The 20935-nt window shown below is 34.6% G+C and overlaps 1 protein-coding gene across 1 annotated transcript in view; it reads left to right on the top strand.

Moving 5' to 3' along the window:
* The first annotated feature begins 438 nt into the window (after window positions 1–438).
* Window positions 439–20935, top strand: part of LOC127175754 (uncharacterized) — a 33151-nt gene continuing 12654 nt past the window's right edge. Inside the window, exons 1-9 of the mRNA XM_051127002.1 lie at window positions 439–445; window positions 701–1030; window positions 2073–2402; window positions 3096–3338; window positions 4889–5218; window positions 17335–17664; window positions 18722–18967; window positions 19548–19703; window positions 20305–20634. Of these exons, the coding sequence (XP_050982959.1) occupies window positions 439–445; window positions 701–1030; window positions 2073–2402; window positions 3096–3338; window positions 4889–5218; window positions 17335–17664; window positions 18722–18967; window positions 19548–19703; window positions 20305–20634 (2302 nt within the window). The remainder of the gene's footprint in view (window positions 446–700; window positions 1031–2072; window positions 2403–3095; window positions 3339–4888; window positions 5219–17334; window positions 17665–18721; window positions 18968–19547; window positions 19704–20304; window positions 20635–20935) is intronic.

The raw sequence follows: 20935 nt of genomic DNA, 5'->3' as shown, positions 1-20935 counted from the left end.
TACTGAACTTTAACAACCTAATTTCTGTCTGTGAAACCAGTCCTAAGAGTCTGCAGTGATTTAATCATAGTCTGTTTTTTTGGTCTATAAAGATTATATTTTGAGTTTGAAGAAGTATTCATCAAATGATGTCAGTCCATTAAATGTGATGTTATTTATAAAGAGAGAAATGAGAATTGAAAGGTTAACAGAATTGAACAGAAAGTGCAGAACAAAGACAATTTATGCTTTATTACAATAAGACATGTTAACATGCAAGTGTCCGTAGACAGTGAAAGCACAATTGTTACATTTGAAAACATTTGAAACATTTATCAACATTTCATATTTCAGTGTTAGACATTTTAAAATAAAAAAAAATGTCATTTTAACAGTTACTTTATTTTAACAGTTATTTTGTATTACAACCTAAGCAAAGTTAAATCTGTCCAGGTGATGATGTTCAGTATCCCAATTATATCAGTAAGTCAGAAGACACACAAATGACACTTTTTCCTAAGAGAAAAGAGCTGAGCATCTGTGTTTATGATGAAGATGAACATTACTGAGATTAAATGAGATCAGATCAAGTGTCTGTTTGATGTTTCTTCAGTTGAACTTTAATTCTGTGAATGTGTGTATAATTAGTGTCTGATTTCAGTTAATGATGTCTGTAGATTTTGATACATTTCACTGTGTGTGTGTGTGTTTTATTCTTCAGGTCTGGATCGGTTCTGTAGGTTTGATCAGTCTGATCTCTGTTACGCAGCTCTGGGACACAAACTCAATCTGCTGATGGTGCAGGACACTAGTAAATATGACCTGATGTTAATAAAGAGAATAAACAACACACAAGATGATCCAGTTTGTAGAGTAAAATATGGCAGGATGAAGGAATGTGATCTTTATAATAACAGAGCTGAAGTGACAGTCATTAATGGGACTCTGATAATAAACCATGTGATCAGAGCAGATTTGGGGAATTACAGATTAAGACTCAGTCACTCAGATGGGACAGAAACATCTAGAGATCTTCAAGTGATTGTTGAAGGTACAGAAACTCTCTCATCAGACTCATTACAATCTCATGTTCTCCAAAGATCTCACTCTCATGTAAATCAATAAGTTCAATCTCTGTGAAGGTTTTTGTTACAGCTCATTATTGAATGTCTGGAAGAATTTAGCCAAATTCATCTTTACTTTCAATGTACTAAGACTATTGAAGCTGGTCCTTTGCTGGTTTATGCTGGTCCTTGACCAGCAACATGACCAGCTAAGGACCAGCATAAACCAGCATCAAAACATACCTACCAGCATATGCTGTTTTTTCACCAGGGATGACTAATTTCATGTGCAATGCAGACAAAATTTTAATGTAAATACAGAAATGTATGATAATTTTAAAAAATAAAGCTTCATATTATGATAAGGCTACTTTCTAAGACCTTTATATCCTACAGTCATGGCGAAATTAGGTTCCTACATTTAATACTTTGCACTTTAAAATAAACATAAATATCTGTTCAGTAGTCCCTATGAATGATGATTCAGTTGTGGTGCTTCTAATAAAGTGATAAAAAGCAGTTGCAGACATTATAGAAAATACACATAGCCATCTCTGTATCAGTAAAATGTACAACACTTTACATTTTACACACATTATATGTGATATCTAATTAAATGAACTTATACTGATGATCTGCACTTTGAATTTCCACCACGATTGGCTGCTGTTTTTATGAATGAGTCACTGAATCACTGATTCACTCGATCCATTTGAATCAATCCTGCTTTAGAACTGTGTGCGTGCATGTTCTTCACTATTCACTGTTGTGGGTGTGTGTGTGTGTGTGTGTGTGCACTTGGATGTGTTAAATGCAGAGCACAAATTCCGAGCATAGCCACACCTCATGTCCTTCCTTCCTTCCTTCCTAACATACAAGCATTTGTAGACAGTGAAAGCATGATGGTTAAATCTGAATAAAATCAACAATGAATGTTTGAATGTTTCTGTGAATGTTAGTATAATTTGTGTCTGATTTTAATTAATGTCTGTAGATTTTGGTACATTTCATTGTTTTTTTTTTCTTCAGGTCTGGATCGGTTCTGTAGGTTTGATCAGTCTGATCCCTGTTACGCAGCTCTGGGACACAAACTCAATCTGCTGATGGTGCTGGACACTAGTGAATATGACCTGATGTTAATAAAGAGAACAAACGACACACAAGATGATCCAGTTTGTAGAGTAAAATATGGCAGGATGAAGGAATGTGATCTTTATAATAACAGAGCTGAAGTGACAGTCATTGATGGGAGTCTGATAATAAACCATGTGATCAGAGCAGATTCAGGGAATTACACATTAAGACTCAGTCACTCTGATGGCACAGAAACATCTAGAGATCTTCAAGTGATTGTTGAAGGTACAGAAACTCTCTCATCAGACTCATTACAATCTCATGTTCTCCAAAGATCTCACTCTCATACAAATCAATCAGTTCAATCTCTGTGAATTTTATACTCTTTATACTCAATATAATATTGAACCATTCGGTACGACCTCCACGGTTCAACACGCGCTTGTGAATTGCAGTTTTTCGGTTTTGCATTTAAATAATTTCCTTGTTTTATTTCTCTCAGAATTTGTGTGTGCCCGATTTTACGTGCTGAGATGAGGAAACACCTCCTCGTTTATATTTGAAAAAGCAAAACTTGCAGAGAATCTTCCCTTCTAATGAAATGCAAACTTGTTGTCCAACAAAAGAGAACATTATAACTTATTTTTACTTCACAGCATCAGTCGAGTGTCCAGTATGAATAGAACCCATCCTATTTTGTGTAAAAATCTGAAACATAATACCTCTCTCAAAAGAAATATTAAGCAGACATATAATAATCCTCGCTTTTCCAGTGTACATAGGTTTACAAGAGTATTTTGTTGTTAATTAGAAAACACACACACACACACACACACACACACACACTGATGTGGCAAGCTATCAGAACCGAACCGAAAACCGAGGTATGTACTGAACGTTGGACTAACTGTATTGTTGTATCCACACTGCATGAGTTTTAGAAAGATTCATATGACTGTCATGTGTCCCTCCCTCCAGCTCCTATTGGTTCAGTGAAAGTGTCAGTCAGCTGCTTCTTCAATCAGAGGTCAGTGTCCTGCTCATCTGAGGGTGATCAGATCATCTACAACTGGACTCTGAATGGAGAAATACTAAAACAAGGACTGATGGATGGAAACAGCAGGATTGATCTGGATGAAGGAACTGATGGAAACATCAGCTGCAGTATGAAGAACCACATCAGTCACGCACAGAAGACCATTAGTGTCGAACCCTGTCCTGGTGAGATTTTAATACATGAATGTCCATGGATATAAAAAAACTACAGCATCACAGATAATATAAAATAGTTAATAGGGCTCTTAATTGTTGAAATGAGTCATGAGTTTGTTTCAGCTGCTGTCTTTATGAATGAGTCACTGAATCACTCATTCACTCGATCCATTTGAATCAGTCCTGCTTTGGAACTATTTTCGTTTGTGAAACTGAACAAAACAATAATATTAACAATATTGTGCCTAAAACGCTGCACAATATTAATTTTTTGTATAAAATCAACATCATCTAACCCAATCGTGCAGGTATTTGGGAAAACAGCCCTCTTGCTCATGTCATATAGCTAAAATATGGTATTTGGTGTAAATATAAAACAAACTCGTACAGTTTTGCCATTGTATTTTAGTGGCATATAACTGCATTCTAATAAACTTAGTCCTGCAGTTCATCATCGTTCTGCATCATGAGGAACTGTATCAATGTAAGATGATGGACAGGTTTTTCCATATTATAGGACCAATTAATGCATTAAATCAATATTCCCAGTTGCAATATTACATTTAGAGTCTGCAGTGATTTAATTATAGTATTTCTGGTCTGTAAAGTATATATTAGTGGAGTGTTAAAAAATCTGAGAGTAATTTTGTTTCTTTCTTTGTGTCTACTGTGCTGAAACGTTTGAGGAAGGATTCATTGAATGATGTCAGGACGTTAAATGTGATGTCAGACAGATCAACACATTATTAATAAACAGAGAAATGTCACAAATTAAAGCTATCGACTGGAAAGTGCAGGACAAAGACAGTTTATGCTTTTTTACAATAAAGCGTGTTAACATGCTAGTCGTGGCCTAATGGTTGGACTTGTAATACAACGGGTTCAAGTCTCAGGTCCAGCAGGGACTGTAGGTAGGAAGAGTCCCTTGACCAAGGCCAAGACCAAGGCGCTGCAACATTGGCTGTCCTCAAACTGCTTCGAGTGTGTGTTCACAGTGTGTGTGCGTGTTTGTTCACTATTCACTGTTGTGTGTGTGTGTGTGTGTGTGCACTTGGATGTGTTAAATGCAGAGCACAAATTCCGAGCATAGCCACACCTCATGTCCTTCCTTCCTTCCTTCCTAACATGCATTTGTAGACAGTGAAAGCATGATGGTTAAATCTGAATACAGTCAACATTTAGATTTGCTTTTTTGACTGAGGTCATACAAAACAGCTGATATTCTAGTGTTAAACAGACATTTTAAAATAAAATGAATGTTTTATTTGAACAGTTATTTTGTTTTACACACTAGTCCAGTAATATGATGGTGTTCATTATCCTGCTAATTATATCAGTTATATCAATTATATCATAAGTCAGGAGACAAATGACTCAAGAGAAAAGAGTTAAACATCTGTGTTTATGATGAAATTAAATTATATCGTGTTTGATGTTGTTTTAGTTGTACTTTAATGAATGTTTGAATGTTTCTGTAAATGTTAGTATAATTTGTGTCTGATTTTAATTCATGATGTCTGTAGATTTTGGTACAATTCATTGTTTGTTTTATTCTTCAGGTCTGGATCGGTTCTGCAGGTTTGATCAGTCTGATCTCTGTTACGCAGCTCTGGGACACAAACTCAATCTGCTGATGGTGCTGGACACTAGTGAATATGACCTGCAGATAATAAAGAGAATATACAACACACAAGATGATCCACTTTGTAGAGTAAAATATGGCAGGATGAAGGAATGTGATCTTTATAATAACAGAGCTGAAGTGACAGTCATTGATGGGACTCTGATAATAAACCATGTGACCAGAGCAGATTCAGGGAATTACACATTAAGACTCAGTCACTCAGACGGCACAGAAACATCTAGAGATCTTCAAGTGATTGTTGAAGGTACAGAAACTCTCTCATCAGACTCATTCCAATCTCATGTTCTCCAAAGATCTTACTCTCATGCAAATGCAAATTTAGTCAAATTCATCTGCACTTTCCATGTACTAAGCAGGATTTCCGCAGGTCTTTAAAAAGTCTAAACTTTAGTTGTATCAAATTTAAGAAAGGTAAACAGCAGTGAAGTATTTTTACTTTACTCAAGTAAATTTAAAAAGTGTAGTTTTCAGAGTGTTTTTCTTTGGAAAACTTTACTTCACTACATTCCAAAGCATAATGTCATACTTTTTATTGCACTACATTTTATAAATAAAAGTTGTTGTTTGTTTTACCTTTAATACTTATGAACATTAAAAATGTAGTAATTTCTTGTACTCAAGAAAGTCTTTGAATTACTTTTACTTGAGTAGAAGTAAGAAAGTAATATATTTCTAATGCAATTAAGTATTAAATGATTATTTAATATGAAACATAGTGCAGTAAAAAGTACGATATTATGCTTTGGAATGTTGAGAAGTAAAGTTGTCTAAAGAAAGACACTTGCAAAGTACTTTTAAAGCAGAGTAAAAATACTTCAATTACTGTCCGCCTCTGAAATTTAAGGCCATAAAAACTCTTAATTAGTATTTCAAGGGGATGGAAACACAAGAATTGCGATAGGTGCTGCACTATGTGTACTGCCATTACTGGGAAACCGCTGTATTTCTGCCGTTCTGTAAGCGCCACCTGCTGGCAGACAATGAATTTGCATTTTGATTCAGCCCGTCTGCAGTTTTTGTTCAGACAAGTTGGATTGACAAGAAGATAATGCATTATAGAAGTCCAAACAATCAAGACAGTAAAATATATTTATATGTTATTTAATTAATATGATATTTCATTTGAAAATAATTGTTTTAATAAGTATAATAATTTATAGTTTTGAAGTAAGGTTTATCATTTTATAAAACTTTTTTTTAAACTTCTGCTTTCTAACCATTTTACAGTTTAATATGTTTTATGAAATGTATGAAATGTTTTGATACTGACTCATAATGAGTCGAGAAAGATTCATGTGACTGTCATGTGTCCCTCCCTTCAGCTCCTATTGGCTCAGTGGAAGTGTCAATCAGCTGCTCCTCCAATCAGAGGTCAGTGTCCTGCTCATCTGACGGTGATCAAATTACCTACAACTGGACTCTAAATGGAAAAATAGTAGAACAAGGACCAATGGTTAGAAACACTACCATTCAGCTGGATGAGGGAACTGATGGAAACATCAGCTGCAGCGTAAAGAACCACGTCAGTCAAGCACAGAAAACTATTAGAGTTGAACCCTGTCCTGGTGAGATTTTAATACATTAATGTCCTTGTATATATAAAAGCTACAGTGACACCAATCATGTAAAAGAATCAGTTCTCTTAATTGTTGAAAAGTGGCATGAGTTTGTTTCAGCAGTGAATTGCGTCGATGTGGTTTAGAGAGAGAAAGCAGGTGATTCTGTAATGATGCATTAAGGATTTGACTTAAAATTTAACAAGCATGATGATGATGATTATGTGATAATTTTAGGAAACAAACAGGAAGATCAGAAAGTGTAAAGAAGAGGATTTAGAGACCGACATGAACACACAGCAGAAGATTCATGAGAGCAGCAGCAGATCATCACATCTATGAGAAATGATTCAGAATCTCATTGATTCTCACATTAATCAAGCTTTCACCTGTCGACAGCAAATCTTATAGTATAAAACCAAGAGATGAATTAAAACCAGGAGATATGAATTAAACCAGATTTTTTTTTCTTATTAATTTGTCTTTTTGCCTTCAATGATTCTTTTTATTTCCTTTCATGAAACCTTTTCTGTTTATCAGTGATCAAATTATTTTATTTGTCTGATTATGATCTGTCAGATTGTGAAGTCATTCTGTGTGTTTATTTCATATTTCTGCTTTTTCTCTTTTACTTTATAGTGTTTGGTTGATTTCTTTTCATTTACAGCGCATGTTTAGATGTTTTATCTGTTCTTAGTTTTGCAGCATCTTGTGTTTTCTGACTGTGATTTTGCTTGAATATGCAGTTTTTGAGATGGCTTTTACTAAATTTAACCACATTTGTGCATTTTTCTTCACAAGACATTTGTGTCATCATAGAATATTGAGAAACATGTAATTCTTTAGAAATTGTAAATGGGCTTATTTCTGAATTAATGCTTAAAACTGTTTTGAGATAAATGAAAAGAAAATGCTTTAAAATTAAACCATATTTGCAGTCAAAAGTCACAAGCTCAATCTTTTTTTTTTTAATACATGCAATTAAAATTGTATCTAACAAAGCAATTTAAAAAAACAGTAAACACAAGCAGATATCAAATTCATTTTAGTAAATGTGTTCAGCTGTAACTCTTGTTTCCTCCTGCAGATGTCGCTCATAACAAAAAAGGGTGTTTTCCACCATTTAAAAGCAAATATAAACATGATGTTTTAATGTAATCCAGTAATTTTTTTTGTTGATTAATAAATAATTTATTAGTTTTAACTAAAATGCATCCATAATTTAGCTTTAATTATAAGTTCAGTTCAAATAAATAAGATTAAATTCATTTTAATCCATGAGCAGATACAAACTCAACGTGTCCCATGAGTCTCAGCTCCATAAACAGAAGATCGAGTCCAGATGGGCTGAAGCTCAGAATATTCTCTTCCTTCACATGTGAACTGACTGGATACGAGTCAAACAATATAAACATCATCACACACTCAGAGGAAGATATTACAAACAACCTGCTGTAACAACCACATGTAGACCTGATTCTGGTTTACTCTCAATAAAGCCGGGCTCACACTACAGGATTTTTAAAATCCTAAGTGATTATGAAATCTGGTTGCAGCGCACACAAGGAGAATCTTTGCAGAATGTCTTCCCTGAAATTTTAAACATACACACACTACAAGATTTAAAAATCGTGGTGCATCACACACACAGCAACTAATGTTTACATATGTAAAAAACAAAAAATGTTTTAATAAAAAAAAAAAAATTCACATTTCTTGTCCTGGTGAGATTTTAGTACATGAATGTCCATGTATGTATAAAAGCTACAGTGACACCAATCATGTAAAAGAATCAGTTCCCTTAATTGGGTTCTTTATTGTTGAAAAGTGTCATGAGTTTGTTTGAGTTTGATCTCAGCAGTGAATTGTGTTGATGTGGTTCAGAGAGAGAAAGCAGGTGATTCTGTGCTGATGTTTGATTTCAGGAGCAACTACTGCACCTGTGACCTCTAGTTTGACCTCTACATCAACACAGACATCACAATATAGTACGAGTTTCTCATCAGCTGGTATAAATCTCATCCTCACTCCGAGCCCTATAGTATTCCTTCACAGATGTGAGCTCATCAGAATATGGTACAAGTTTAACAAACACACTACTGTGACACATGTCGGTTCAGAGACATTTATGATCATCATTATGGATTTGACATGCAAATTTTATGAGTGTGAGGAGATGATAATGTGATACTTTTAGGAAAGAAACAGGAAGATCAGAAAGTGTGAATGAGAAGATTTAGAGAACAACAGCAGATCATCACATCTATGAGAAATGACTTCAGAATCTGATTCCCACATCAATCCAGCTTTCATTTGTTGACAGCAAATTTTATAGAGTAAAACCAAGAGATGAACTGAAACCAGGAGATTTTGAATGAAACCAGATGCTCTATAGTTTTAGTTATTGAGATTATTTACTGGACATTTGTTTTTTGTATCAGTTTAATTATATATTTATTTGTCTTTATGCTTTGAATGAACTAGCAAAAGTTATATGAAACCCCTTCTGTCATATTTCTGCTTTTGCTATATTAATACAGTCAATTAACATTTTATCTAACAGAAAGCACACATTCAGATATTACTGTTACCTTACTAAGTCCATCATTAAAATTTTGAATTATATTAGAATTACATATATCCTGTTCCTGAAGGACTGATGAGTGTTTATAGTTCAGTGAAGCTCCATAACAGGGTCCGAAATGCATATAAACTAGTATTACTGGTAACAACTGGCTTTGACAAATAAACAACGCTGTTTTAGTAACTGAAGATGCATAACAGTTTACAATTATGATGTAGGCTAAAGATTTGTTGGGGCACTTTAATGATTTAATTTTGGAGAGTTTGTTTCTTTTTTGTTTCCCTCATCCAATAGAAATTTAGAGTGAGTCCTAATCTTACTAGGATATTTAAATAATACCTGTAGACCTACTGAAGTTTTAGTCCAGATCAGAACCAACACTGGATTACATGACTAAACCGATTCCCTTTTGAACAAACAATTTTCAATATTTAAATAAATCTGATCAATAAAATCCAGTCAACTTTCTCTTAAACTCCAGGGCCCAGTTTTTCAAAAAATTTAATCTGGATCAAATTGGTCCGGATTTGGAAATCCCATGTTTTGCTCTCCAGGATTAACTGATCTATCTTACTTTTATGATAGTTTTTTAAAGGAACATTGGGTTGGATCACTGTGATCCGAATATCAAATTTCAGGATTACCAAATCCTGTTTACCATAGCCTTAAATGGAACCAACAGTGTAGCCTACTGGCTTAGCCAAAAACAACAAATAGCCATTGTTTGTTTTAATTGTAAGAAACAGAAACACTGCAAAAAAATAAATAAACTAAATAAATAAACATTTTACATTTTTTTTAGTTTGTTCTAATGTTAAATAACAAAACAAAAAACAATACTGTCAAAAATAAAAAATCATTTACATTTACCAATGTTCTTACAAAATGAAGGACACACTGGACATGCAATTAGAGATGCAATTGTGAGAAATTACTTTTGCTATTAAATGACTAAATGAGTATATCTGTTGTGGTCATTGTCATTAATATACTGTGGAATTATAGAGCTATGAGCAACATTTATTTAACATCTGATAGCTTTGATATTATTTTGTTGTTGTTGTTTACCATATCTCAATATCATTATATGTGACATGCTTCATATAGGCTTCAAATATGAAGGAATTTATATATCATCAGTAACCATGAAGTTTGTGATCATTCACTTGAATATATATATATAATTTTTTTTTTTTTTTTTTTTTTTTTTTTTTTTTTTTATTTGGGTCAAAAAATCACAACTGAATCCACCCTTCTGATGGGAGCAGGATAATCCTGTTTTTTTGGATCAAATAGATCCCAATCTGAGTTCAAAGTTTTGAATAACCCAAAGGGCAGGTTTGATCCAAATCAAATGTAAGATTGGATTACGTGGTCTGATCTTAATTCAGAATCCCTCTTTTACTTTTGAAAAACCCATTTCCAAGATTTGATCCAATCCGTGATCCAAAATCTCACTGGATTACTTTTGAAAAACTGGGCCCAGGAGATTGAGATCAGACATGCAGCACAGGCTGAAACAGGCTGCTGTTACTATGACAACAGACTGATAGCGCTGTGTTGATGGAGACCTCGTGTGGTGAACTTGAGTAATGACAGAGATCTCAGTCTCATCATTTCAGTACAAACTGAGCTTCTTTATCAGGAGAAAATGTTTTCACAAACTCATATTTCAAATGACACATGACATTACAGATATCCTTATGATAACTGGTTTATTTAGCTGTATTATCCTGTATATTTGACTCATAGCGCAGGTCATTTTGTCCCTCATATTTTTGTTTCAGTAGTTTAATGTGAGGAATATTCAAAAACACTTTAGATTTTCTACATACACTTCTGTCAGTTTTCCAGTGGAGTAACAGAGAACATCGTCCATTATGATTATGTGTCAGACCCCGTGGATTCAGACAGATGAATTGTGACAGATATTTTATTTAGTAGATGTTTTTTTTATTCTCACCACAGACCATTTTTCCTTCTGGTCACACAATGACAGTCATTAAAAGAACTGACATTATAAATATCCATATGACAACTGCTTTATTTAGCTGTTTAGCTCACAGCGCAGGTCATTTTGTACCTCATTTTTAATGTTTTTTGTGTTTTAATGTGAGGAATATATATATATATATATATATATATATATATATATATATACTTCATATGTCCTAGATAAGCTTCTGGTGATCGGTTTTCCTGTAGAGTAATGGCGAACATCGTCCGTTATGATTTTTTGTCAGACCTCATGGAGTCAGACTTAGGTAAAAGTTGACAGAAGACGTGCAAATCGTGACAGATGTGTCTTTATGGTTTTTATTCTCACCACAGCCAATTTTTCTTGTGGTCACACAAAGACAGAAAAGCATGTGCTTTTCTGCTGCTGATCAATATCTCAAATAAACAATAATATAATATAAAGTGGTCTGCAGTCATCTTGTAATTGTGTTTTTCTTTCTGTTGTGAGTTTTGAGTGTTTAATAGAGTTTTAATAAATGTAGAGTAAATGAGTATTAAATTGTAAGATGTTCAACATTTAAGAATCATAAAATCATAAATACATGTTTGTGGCTTGCAGTTCATTATGTGATAGTGAAGTTTAAATTCATCACCACCTACTTCATCTGTATAAACTCTTAGAACTCTCTTTGTACAAAGTATAACAGCTGAAAACTCACATAATTATTAATACATATTACTTTACCTTCTAAGGAGCTTACAAACTAAGCTAAGGTGTCAGTTTGAAATTGGTTTAGATCCACTGTTTTTTCTTTCTTCCAGATCTCTAGCGCCCTGTTCTTCCATCTCTCTTTCTCTCTTTCTACTTACATATCTCTCTATCGCAGAGTGCATGCTGGGAGTGTGTGTGGGTTGTGTGTTGATAAGAGTGGTTGTGGAGACTTCTGTTTCTGTTTTCCTTTTTTTGCCCTAGCTGGACAGTCTTTTAAAAAGTGGAATGAAATTTTGTTGTAACACTTGCACAGCAATACATTAGGCAAGGCTGTCGTCTTTCAACTCAGCTTTACAGTATAGGTATTTCATAAAGATGCTGTACAAGCCTTTATTGAGAAGAGAGCTGGAGACCTGCAAAAGAGGATTGTACATGCTATAACAGCCACAAACTTATACAGAGACCACACTTTGACCCACAGGTAGAGAAGGGTTGTCGTTTTTGTGGAGTACAAAAAACAGTTTTAACTGTGTAAGATAACAGCCATTATTTCATCAACTGGAGTGGTGTCAAACTCTGGAGGAAGTTTTCACACCTGCCAGGTTTATTTAAGTACAGTAGAAGTAGAACGCAGAGTCATGTTTTATTTAATTATTTATTTAAGCAAGACAATGTGGTTGTTATATGGTTGTCAAGAAAAAGTAAATTAAATGATAAGAGATCAACTGATGCTATTTCTATTTTAAGGATTCATTTATGATCAAAAGTTCATGATCATAAAATCATATTTGTGTGATTATCTACTTTCTCTCCCCTTAAATGGTTTATTTAATTCTTTAAGTTTTTGTAATAAATAGACACTTAAAGTCAAATCCCTCTCTCTCTCTCTCTCTGTGTGTGTGTGTGTGTGTGTGTGTTTTGTTCTTCAGGTCTGGATCGGTTCTGCTGGTTCAATCAGTCTGATCCCTGTTACGCAGCTCTGGGACACAAACTCAATCTGCTGATGGTGCTGGACGCTAGAAAATATGACCTGAAGATACAAAAGAGAATCAGCACAGACAATGGTGCAGTTTGTAGAGTAAAATATGGCAGGATAAGGGAATGTGATCTTTATAATAACAGACCTGAAGTTACAATTGTTAATGGGATGCTGATCATATATAGTGTGAGCACAGCAGATTCAGGGAATTACAGATTAACACTCTCTTATCACACACAAGCCACAGAAACATCTAGAGATCTTCAAGTGTTTGTTGAAGGTACAGAAACTCTCTCATCAGACTCATTCCAATCTCATGTTCTCCAAAGATCTCACTCTCATACAAATTAATCAGTCGAATCTCTGTGAAGGTTTTTTATTCATGCAGATCACAATGGATTGGAAGAACTTAGTCAACAGCACCTTTTTTTTTTTTTTTTTTTTTTAATTGAAAAAATGCATAAAGTTTTCTTTTAGGGGAAAAGTTTTGAAATAGTTGGATATAAAAACAATAGAAGCTATGCCGTTTAGATAACTGAGTAAATCTGTGTGTGTGTGATTTGTTCTTCAGGTCTGGATCGGTTCTGTAGGTTTGATCAGTCTGATCCCTGTTACGCAGCTCTGGGACACAAACTCAGTCTAATGATGGTGCGAGACACTAGTAAATACGATCTGATGTTACGGAAGAGGATCAATAACCCCCAAAACAATTCAGTTTGTGGAGTAAAAAATGGCAGGATGAGGGATTGTGATCTTTATAATAACAGACCTGAGGTGACAGTCATTAATGGGACTCTGATAATAAACTGTGTGATCAGAGCAGATTCAGGGAATTACACATTAGATTTCACTGACTCATGGGTCCTAGAAGGACTTCAAGTGATTGTTGAAGGTACAGAATCTCTCTCATCAGACTCATTTCAATCTCACTCTGTAGCTCACAGTAAACACACTACATACTCCAGTAATTGTATGAGTAGTGTGGAAGAACAAGATTCTCCTGTGTTTGTCATGTGACTGTCATGTGTCCCTCCCTCCAGCTCCTATTGGCTTAGTGGAAGTGTCAATCATCTGCTCCTCCAGTGAGGTGATGAGGGCGTCCTGCTCCTCTGAGGGGGATCAGCTCCTCTACAGCTGGACTCTGAATGGAGATCCACTGATGGATGGAATCAGCAGCATTGAGCTGAATGAAGGAACTGATGGAAACATCAGCTGCAGCGTGAAGAACCACGTCAGTCATGGACAGAAGACCATTAGAGTCAAACCCTGTCTTGGTGAGCTTCTAATACATTTATACCCACATATACATAAACCATATGTGTAAAAAAAGTCAGTTCTCTTAATTGTTGAAAAGTGTCATGAGTTTGTTTCAGTTTGATCTCAGCAAGGAATTGTGTTGATGTGGTCACGAGTTTAACAAACACACTACTGGAAACATGAACGATGGGTTTTGGTCTGGTGTTTTCAGCTGATGGTTCTGTTGGGTCTGTTAGAAGGTTTTCACATCTACATGAGACACACGTCAGGTCAGAGACATTTATGATCATCATTATGGATTTGACATGCAAATATTAAGAGTGTGAACATGGTGATGATGATGGTGTGATGCTTTTAGGAAAGAAACAGGAAGTTCAGAAGGTGAGAATGAAAAGATTTAAAGAACGACATGAACACACAGCAGAAGATTCATGAGAGCAGCAGATCATCTGTATTTTACATGATCTTTAACATGTTTAGACACACTTAAATTTACAAGTTCTCTGTGTTAATATAGACAGGGTTGTGATGGTTACTTTTTAAAATGTCATGACAGATTATAAAATACATGCTTTAAAAAGTAATTTGTAATATATTCCTTTAGATTTCACAAGTTTTGTAACACAGAGGCTCCTCTAGAGCAGTGGTCTCAACCACAACCCTGCAGAGTTTAGCTCAAACTCACCTGCTTGGATGTTTCTAGTAAATCTGAAGGCCTTGAAGAGCTCGTTCAGGTGTGTTTAATTAGGGTTGGAGCTAAACTCTGCAGGGCTGTGGCCCTCTAGGGACTGAAGTTGACACCTCACCATCTTTGCTCTAGAAAAACAAAAACAAAAAAAATGCTTAACTTTTTAAATTGTTTGAAAAGAGTAAATTGTACTTATTTTGTCTTCTGGCAAACATGTAAGTATTAGATTCTACAGCAGCACTAAATGAAAATATATGTATGATCTTTAAACAAAATTGTGTTGTGTGTACTTATTGTGGCAAAAACTACAGTATAATGTAAATGTTACTTTTTATTTTACACATTTCTCTGAGTTCACTCTCTTGTTTTTGATGTATTGTAATACAAACTAGCAACGTCAGCATCTTCCCCAATAAGAGAAACTTCCTCTTCAGATATTTCCTCATTGCACCTTTAAGACTTTTCATGAGAGCCAGAACACAGACGGACAGACGATCTGAAGCAGCATCACACTCTTCTGCTGGTTTTGGGCTCTTCTGGAAACTGGATTTTAGAGAAATGATGCTCATCTTTGGACTGATGCTGCTGCTGCAAACTACTGCATGTGAGTCACTTTCACATCAAACTCATCTTATGACGCTGATCAATCAGATCAATCTCTGAAATAAAAATATAATGTTACATTAAGAGTCTGCAGTGATCTAGCAATAGAGTTTTCTGATCTTGTCTGTGTGTATTAGTGGAGTATTATGTGTTTCTGCCTCTTTTTCCTTCTTCCACCTCTCTGTCTCTAACTTCCTTGTTCCCTCCATGCTGTCAATTTTATACAAGTTTGTTTCTGTATCTTTGTACTCAAAGCAACTGTATGCAGTGTTGTGTATTTTTGTGACTTTGGAGCCCCTACACACTATATAGTTAGCGAGTTGAATTGACTGTCATAAATATGCCAATGTTATAACTGACATTACAATATCATTTCAGTGGATAGTTGTACATGTGCATTTGTTGTTGCTGTAAAGCATCACTTCTCAAAGATGCTGGGTCCCAATTTGCCTTCTCATACTTTCCCCTAAAAATATGTGCACTTTTTGTGAAAAGTACCAGCGTTTTGAGCATGCCGCAGAATAGTAGACAAGTTTTGGGACAAACAACTTCATTATAATTGTGTCTTTAACAGACACTTTGTCACTTGGTGAAATGCATCCTGTCACTGTATTTGGCTGAAGTGTTTAAGTGTGTGTGTGGGTGTGTGTTTAGGCCTATAGTGTTGCTAAAATGGTCAAGTTTTTACAGAGCTTTATTTCCACATTTTGTACACATGCACCTTAAAATAAACTTATAAATATATCTGTTCAGTAGTCCCTATGAATTAGTATTTAATTGTGGTGCTTCTAAATGATAAAAAGCAAAAGACAAGAAAATACACATAGCCATCTCTGTACCAATAAAATGTACAACACTTTACATTTTATACAAATGATGTGATATCTAATTAAATGAACTTATACTGATGATCTGCACTTTGAATTTCCACCATGATTGAGATGCAGCTGCTGTCTTTATGAATGAGTCACTGAATCACTGGTTCACTCGATCCATTTGAATCAATCCTGCTTTGGAACTATTTACTTTTGTGAAACTGAGCAAATTGACAATATTGTGCCTAAAATGTTACACAATATTAACTTCTTGTATAAAATCAACATTACCTAAACCAATTGTGCACATATGGGGGAAAAACAGCACTCTTGCTCATGTGATATTGCTGAACTATTTGGTGCAAATGTAAGACAAACTCATACAGTTTTGTCATTGTATTTTAGTGGCATATAACTGCATTCTAATAAACTTATTCATGCAGTTCATCATCGTTCTGCATCATGTTCATGAGCGACTGTGTCAATGTAAGATGATGGACAGGTCTGGATGGGGTGGGGTGTGTTAATTATTAATATTTTTAAAGCATTATTTTTTTCCATAAAATAGCATCTATTAATGCATTAAATCAACATCCCTAGTTGCAATAATATATTTAGAGTCAACATTGATTTAATCATAGTCTTTTTTGGTCTATAAAGTTTGTAGTGGAGTGTTAAAAATTTGAGAGTAATTTTGTTTCTTTTTTTGTGTCCACTGTGCTGAAAAGTTTGAGGAAGGATTCATTGAATGATGTCAATCCATTAAACGTGATGTCTGAAATATCAATGCATTATTTCTACTGCAGACAGTGAAAGCATGATGGTTAAATCTGAATACAGTCAACATTTAGATTTGCATTTTTGACTGAGGTCATACAAAAACAGCTGATATTCCAGTGTTAAACAGACATTTTAAAATAAAATGAATGTTTTATTTGAACAGTTATTTTGTTTTACACACTAGTCCAGTAATATGATGGTGTTCATTATCCTGCTAATTATATCAGTAAGTCAGGAGACAAATGACTCGAGAGAAAAGAGTTAAACATCTGTGTTTATGATGAAATTAAATGAGATCAAGTGTCTGTTTGATGTTTGTTTAGTTGAACTTTGTTTGAATTCTGTGAATGTTAGTATAATTTGTGTCTGATTTTAACTGATGTCTGTAGATTTTGGTACATTTCATTGTGTTTGTTTTGTTCTTCAGGTCTGGATCGGTTCTGTAGGTTTGATCAGTCTGATCCCTGTTACGCAGCTCTGGGACACAAACTCAATCTGCTGATGGTGCTGGACACTAGTGAATATGACCTGCAGATAATAAAGAGAATATACAACACACAAGATGATCCACTTTGTAGAGTAAAATATGGCAGGATGAAGGAATGTGATCTTTATAATAACAGAGCTGAAGTGACAGTCATTAATGGGACTGTGATAATAAACCATGTGATCAGAGCAGATTCAGGGAATTACACATTAAGACTCATTCACTCAGACGGCACAGAAACATCTAGAGATCTTCAAGTGATTGTTGAAGGTACAGAAACTCTCTCATCAGACTCATTCCAATCTCATGTTCTCCAAAGATCTCACTCTCATACAAATCAATCAGTTCAATCTCTGTGAAGGTTTTTATTGCAGCTCATTATTAAATGTCTGGACAAATTTGGTCAAATTCATCTGCACTTTCCATGTACTTAACAGGGTTTCCGTGGGTCCTTAAATAGTCTTAAGAAGTTTTTAGTTGTTTCAAATTTAATGCCAAGAATTGTGAAATGTCTGAATGTGATGATTACATTTATAAGGCTGTGATTTCACTGAATAAATTTGAGTGCTGCATGTTTCAAAGTCAGGTGCTGTGCTGCCTTGTGTACTGCCATTACAGGGGAACCGCTGTATTTCTGCCGTTCCGTAAGCGCCACCTGCTGGCAGACAATGAATTTTTTTCATTCAGCCCGTCTGCAGTCTGGGAAAATCAACCCATGTGTTTATGCTGCAAACACACAGAGTTGTAAATGTGAACTGTTGGATTGACAAGAAGATAATGCATTATAGAAATCCAAACCATCAAGCAGTAAAATATATCTATATGTTATATCATTAATATAATATTTGATTGAAAATAATTGTTTAAATTAGTATAATAATTTGATATACTTTTAAAAACTTTTGAATTACCTCTTTTCTTACAAATGGTTTAGAGGCTAAAATGTGAAGTTTATCATTTTATAAAACTTTTTTTAAAACTTTTGCTTTTTAACCATTTTACAGTTTAATATGTTACCATAGACATTGTCCTACCACACTCATATAGTATTAATTTTATTTGTGCAGGTCTTAAAAAGATCTTTAAAAAAGTCTTACATTTGAGCTTTAAAATCCTGCATATACCATGACTAAAACTATTTTCAATACTAGCATGCTGCTTACTGTATACTGCTTAAAAAATAATATGTGAAAGCATTTCAAACAGTAATTTGCTACATTGTTGTCACATGACTGACCTACACTGCATGTTTAGTGAGTCCAGCAATCACATAAAAATTTTGTTTAGAAACATCTTGATATTGACTGTCATGTGTCCCTCCCTCCAGCTCCTATTGGCCCAGTGAATGTGTCAATCAGCTTCTCCTCCAATCAGACTTCAGTGTCCTGCTCATCTGAGGGTGATCACATCATTTACAACTGGACTCTGAATGGAATAATATTAGAACAAGGACCAATGGTTAGAAACACTACCATTCAACTAAATGAAACATCAGCTATTGGAAACATCAGCTGCAGCGTGAAGAACAACGTCAGTTATGGAGAGAAAACCATTAGTGTCAAACCCTGTCCTGGTGAGATTTTAATACATTAATGTCCACAATATTTGATAAACAATAGCAACAGCAACAAGAGTGATGTAGAATCTCTCAAAACCTGTCAAGAACACGTCAAAATCACTTTTACCCCCAAATCCCATTATACCAGACTGCAGTATCTCTGAAGCATATTTTGATGGATTGTGATGGTTTTAACTCCTCTAGGAATCTTTATAAAGAATTTTGAAACCTTTTTGTTTTTATTTGCAGTTTCCTATACAATTTATTTACTTTTTCAAGTTTTTTCACTTGTTTCTCAACAGTAGCTGGTATGGCGCTAAATTATAAACAAACAAACATGTTACACCGAAATCATTTATATGATACATTTTTCTCACATACATTTTATGATGATTCTCATAAGTCAGAAACAATCAATGAAAAATATTACTTACTAATTAAAGTTTTGAACTGAAATGTGATCTGGATGTTTCCTTGACAAGGTTGCTAATTATTACTTTACTGCCCACTTAGTTCTTCAAAATGACTAATTATCTCTGCACTACTTCATATTAAGAGAGAAAACAGGTGATTCTGTGCTGATGTTTTATTTCAGAACCAACTACTGCACCTGTGACCTCTAGTTTGACCTCTACAGTGACCTCTACAGTGTCCAGCACTATACAGACGTCAGACTACATTACAAGCTTTTCATCAGCTGGTACGAATCAAACCCTCACTCAGAGCCCTGAAGCAAATCCTTCACAGTTGTGTAAGTTCATCAGAATGTTTTAATTATAGTCTTTTCTGATCTATAAATTTTGTAGTGGAGTGTTTTAAAAAAATTTGAGAGTAATTTTGTTTCTTTTTTGTGTCCACTGTGCTGAAATGTTTGAGGAAGGATTAATTGAATGATGTCAATCCATTAATGTGATGTCTGAAATATCAACGCATTATTTATATTGCAGACAATGAAAGCATGATGGTTAAATCTGAATACAGTCAACATTTAGATTTGCATTTTTTGACTGAGGTCATACAAAAACAGCTGATATTCCAGTGTTAAACAGACATTTAAAAAAAAACGAATGTTTTATTTTAACAGTTTTTAACAGTTTTTACACACTAGTCCAGTAATATGATGGCGTTCATTATCCTGCTAATTATATCAGTAAGTCAGGAGACAAATGACTTGAGAGAAAAGAGATAAACGTCTGTGTTTATGATGAAATTAAATGAGATCAAGTGTCTGTTTGATGTTTGTTTAGTTGAACTTTGTTTGAATTCTGTGAACGTAAGTATCATTTGTGTCTGATTTTAATTCATGATGTCTGTAGATTTTGGTACATTTCATTGTTTGTTTTGTTCTTCAGGTCTGGATCGGTTCTGTAGGTTTGATCAGTCTGATCCCTGTTACGCAGCTCTGGGAGACAAACTCAATCTGCTGATGGTGCTGGACACTAGTGAATATGACCTGCAGATAATAAAGAGAATATACAACACACAAGATGATCCAGTTTGTAGAGTAAAATATGGCAGGATGAAGGAATGTGACCTTTATAATAACAGAGCTGAAGTGACAGTCATTAATGGGACTGTGATAATAAACCATGTGATCAGAGCAGATTCAGGAAATTACACATTAAGACTCATTCACTCAGGCGGCACAGAAACATCTAGAGATCTTCAAGTGTTTGTTGAAGGTACAGAAACTCTCTCATCAGACTCATTCCAATCTCATGTTCTCCAAAGATTTCACTCTCATACAAATCAATCAGTTCAATCTCTGTGAAGGTTTTTATTGCAGCTCATTATTAAATGTCTGGACAAATTTGGTCAAATTCATCTGCACTTTCCATGTACTTCACAGGGTTTCCGTGGGTCCTCAAATAGTCTTAAGAATTTTTAGTTGTTTCAAATTTAATGCCAAGAATTGTGAAATGTCTGAATGTGACGATTACATTATATAAGGCTGTGATTTCACTGAATAAATTTGAGCGCTGC

This window comes from Labeo rohita, chromosome 14 (genome assembly GCF_022985175.1).
Source record: "Labeo rohita strain BAU-BD-2019 chromosome 14, IGBB_LRoh.1.0, whole genome shotgun sequence".
Lineage (NCBI taxonomy): Eukaryota > Metazoa > Chordata > Actinopteri > Cypriniformes > Cyprinidae > Labeo > Labeo rohita.
Note: the sequence above shows the minus strand (reverse complement) of the source record. Positions and strands in the feature narration are given on the sequence as shown.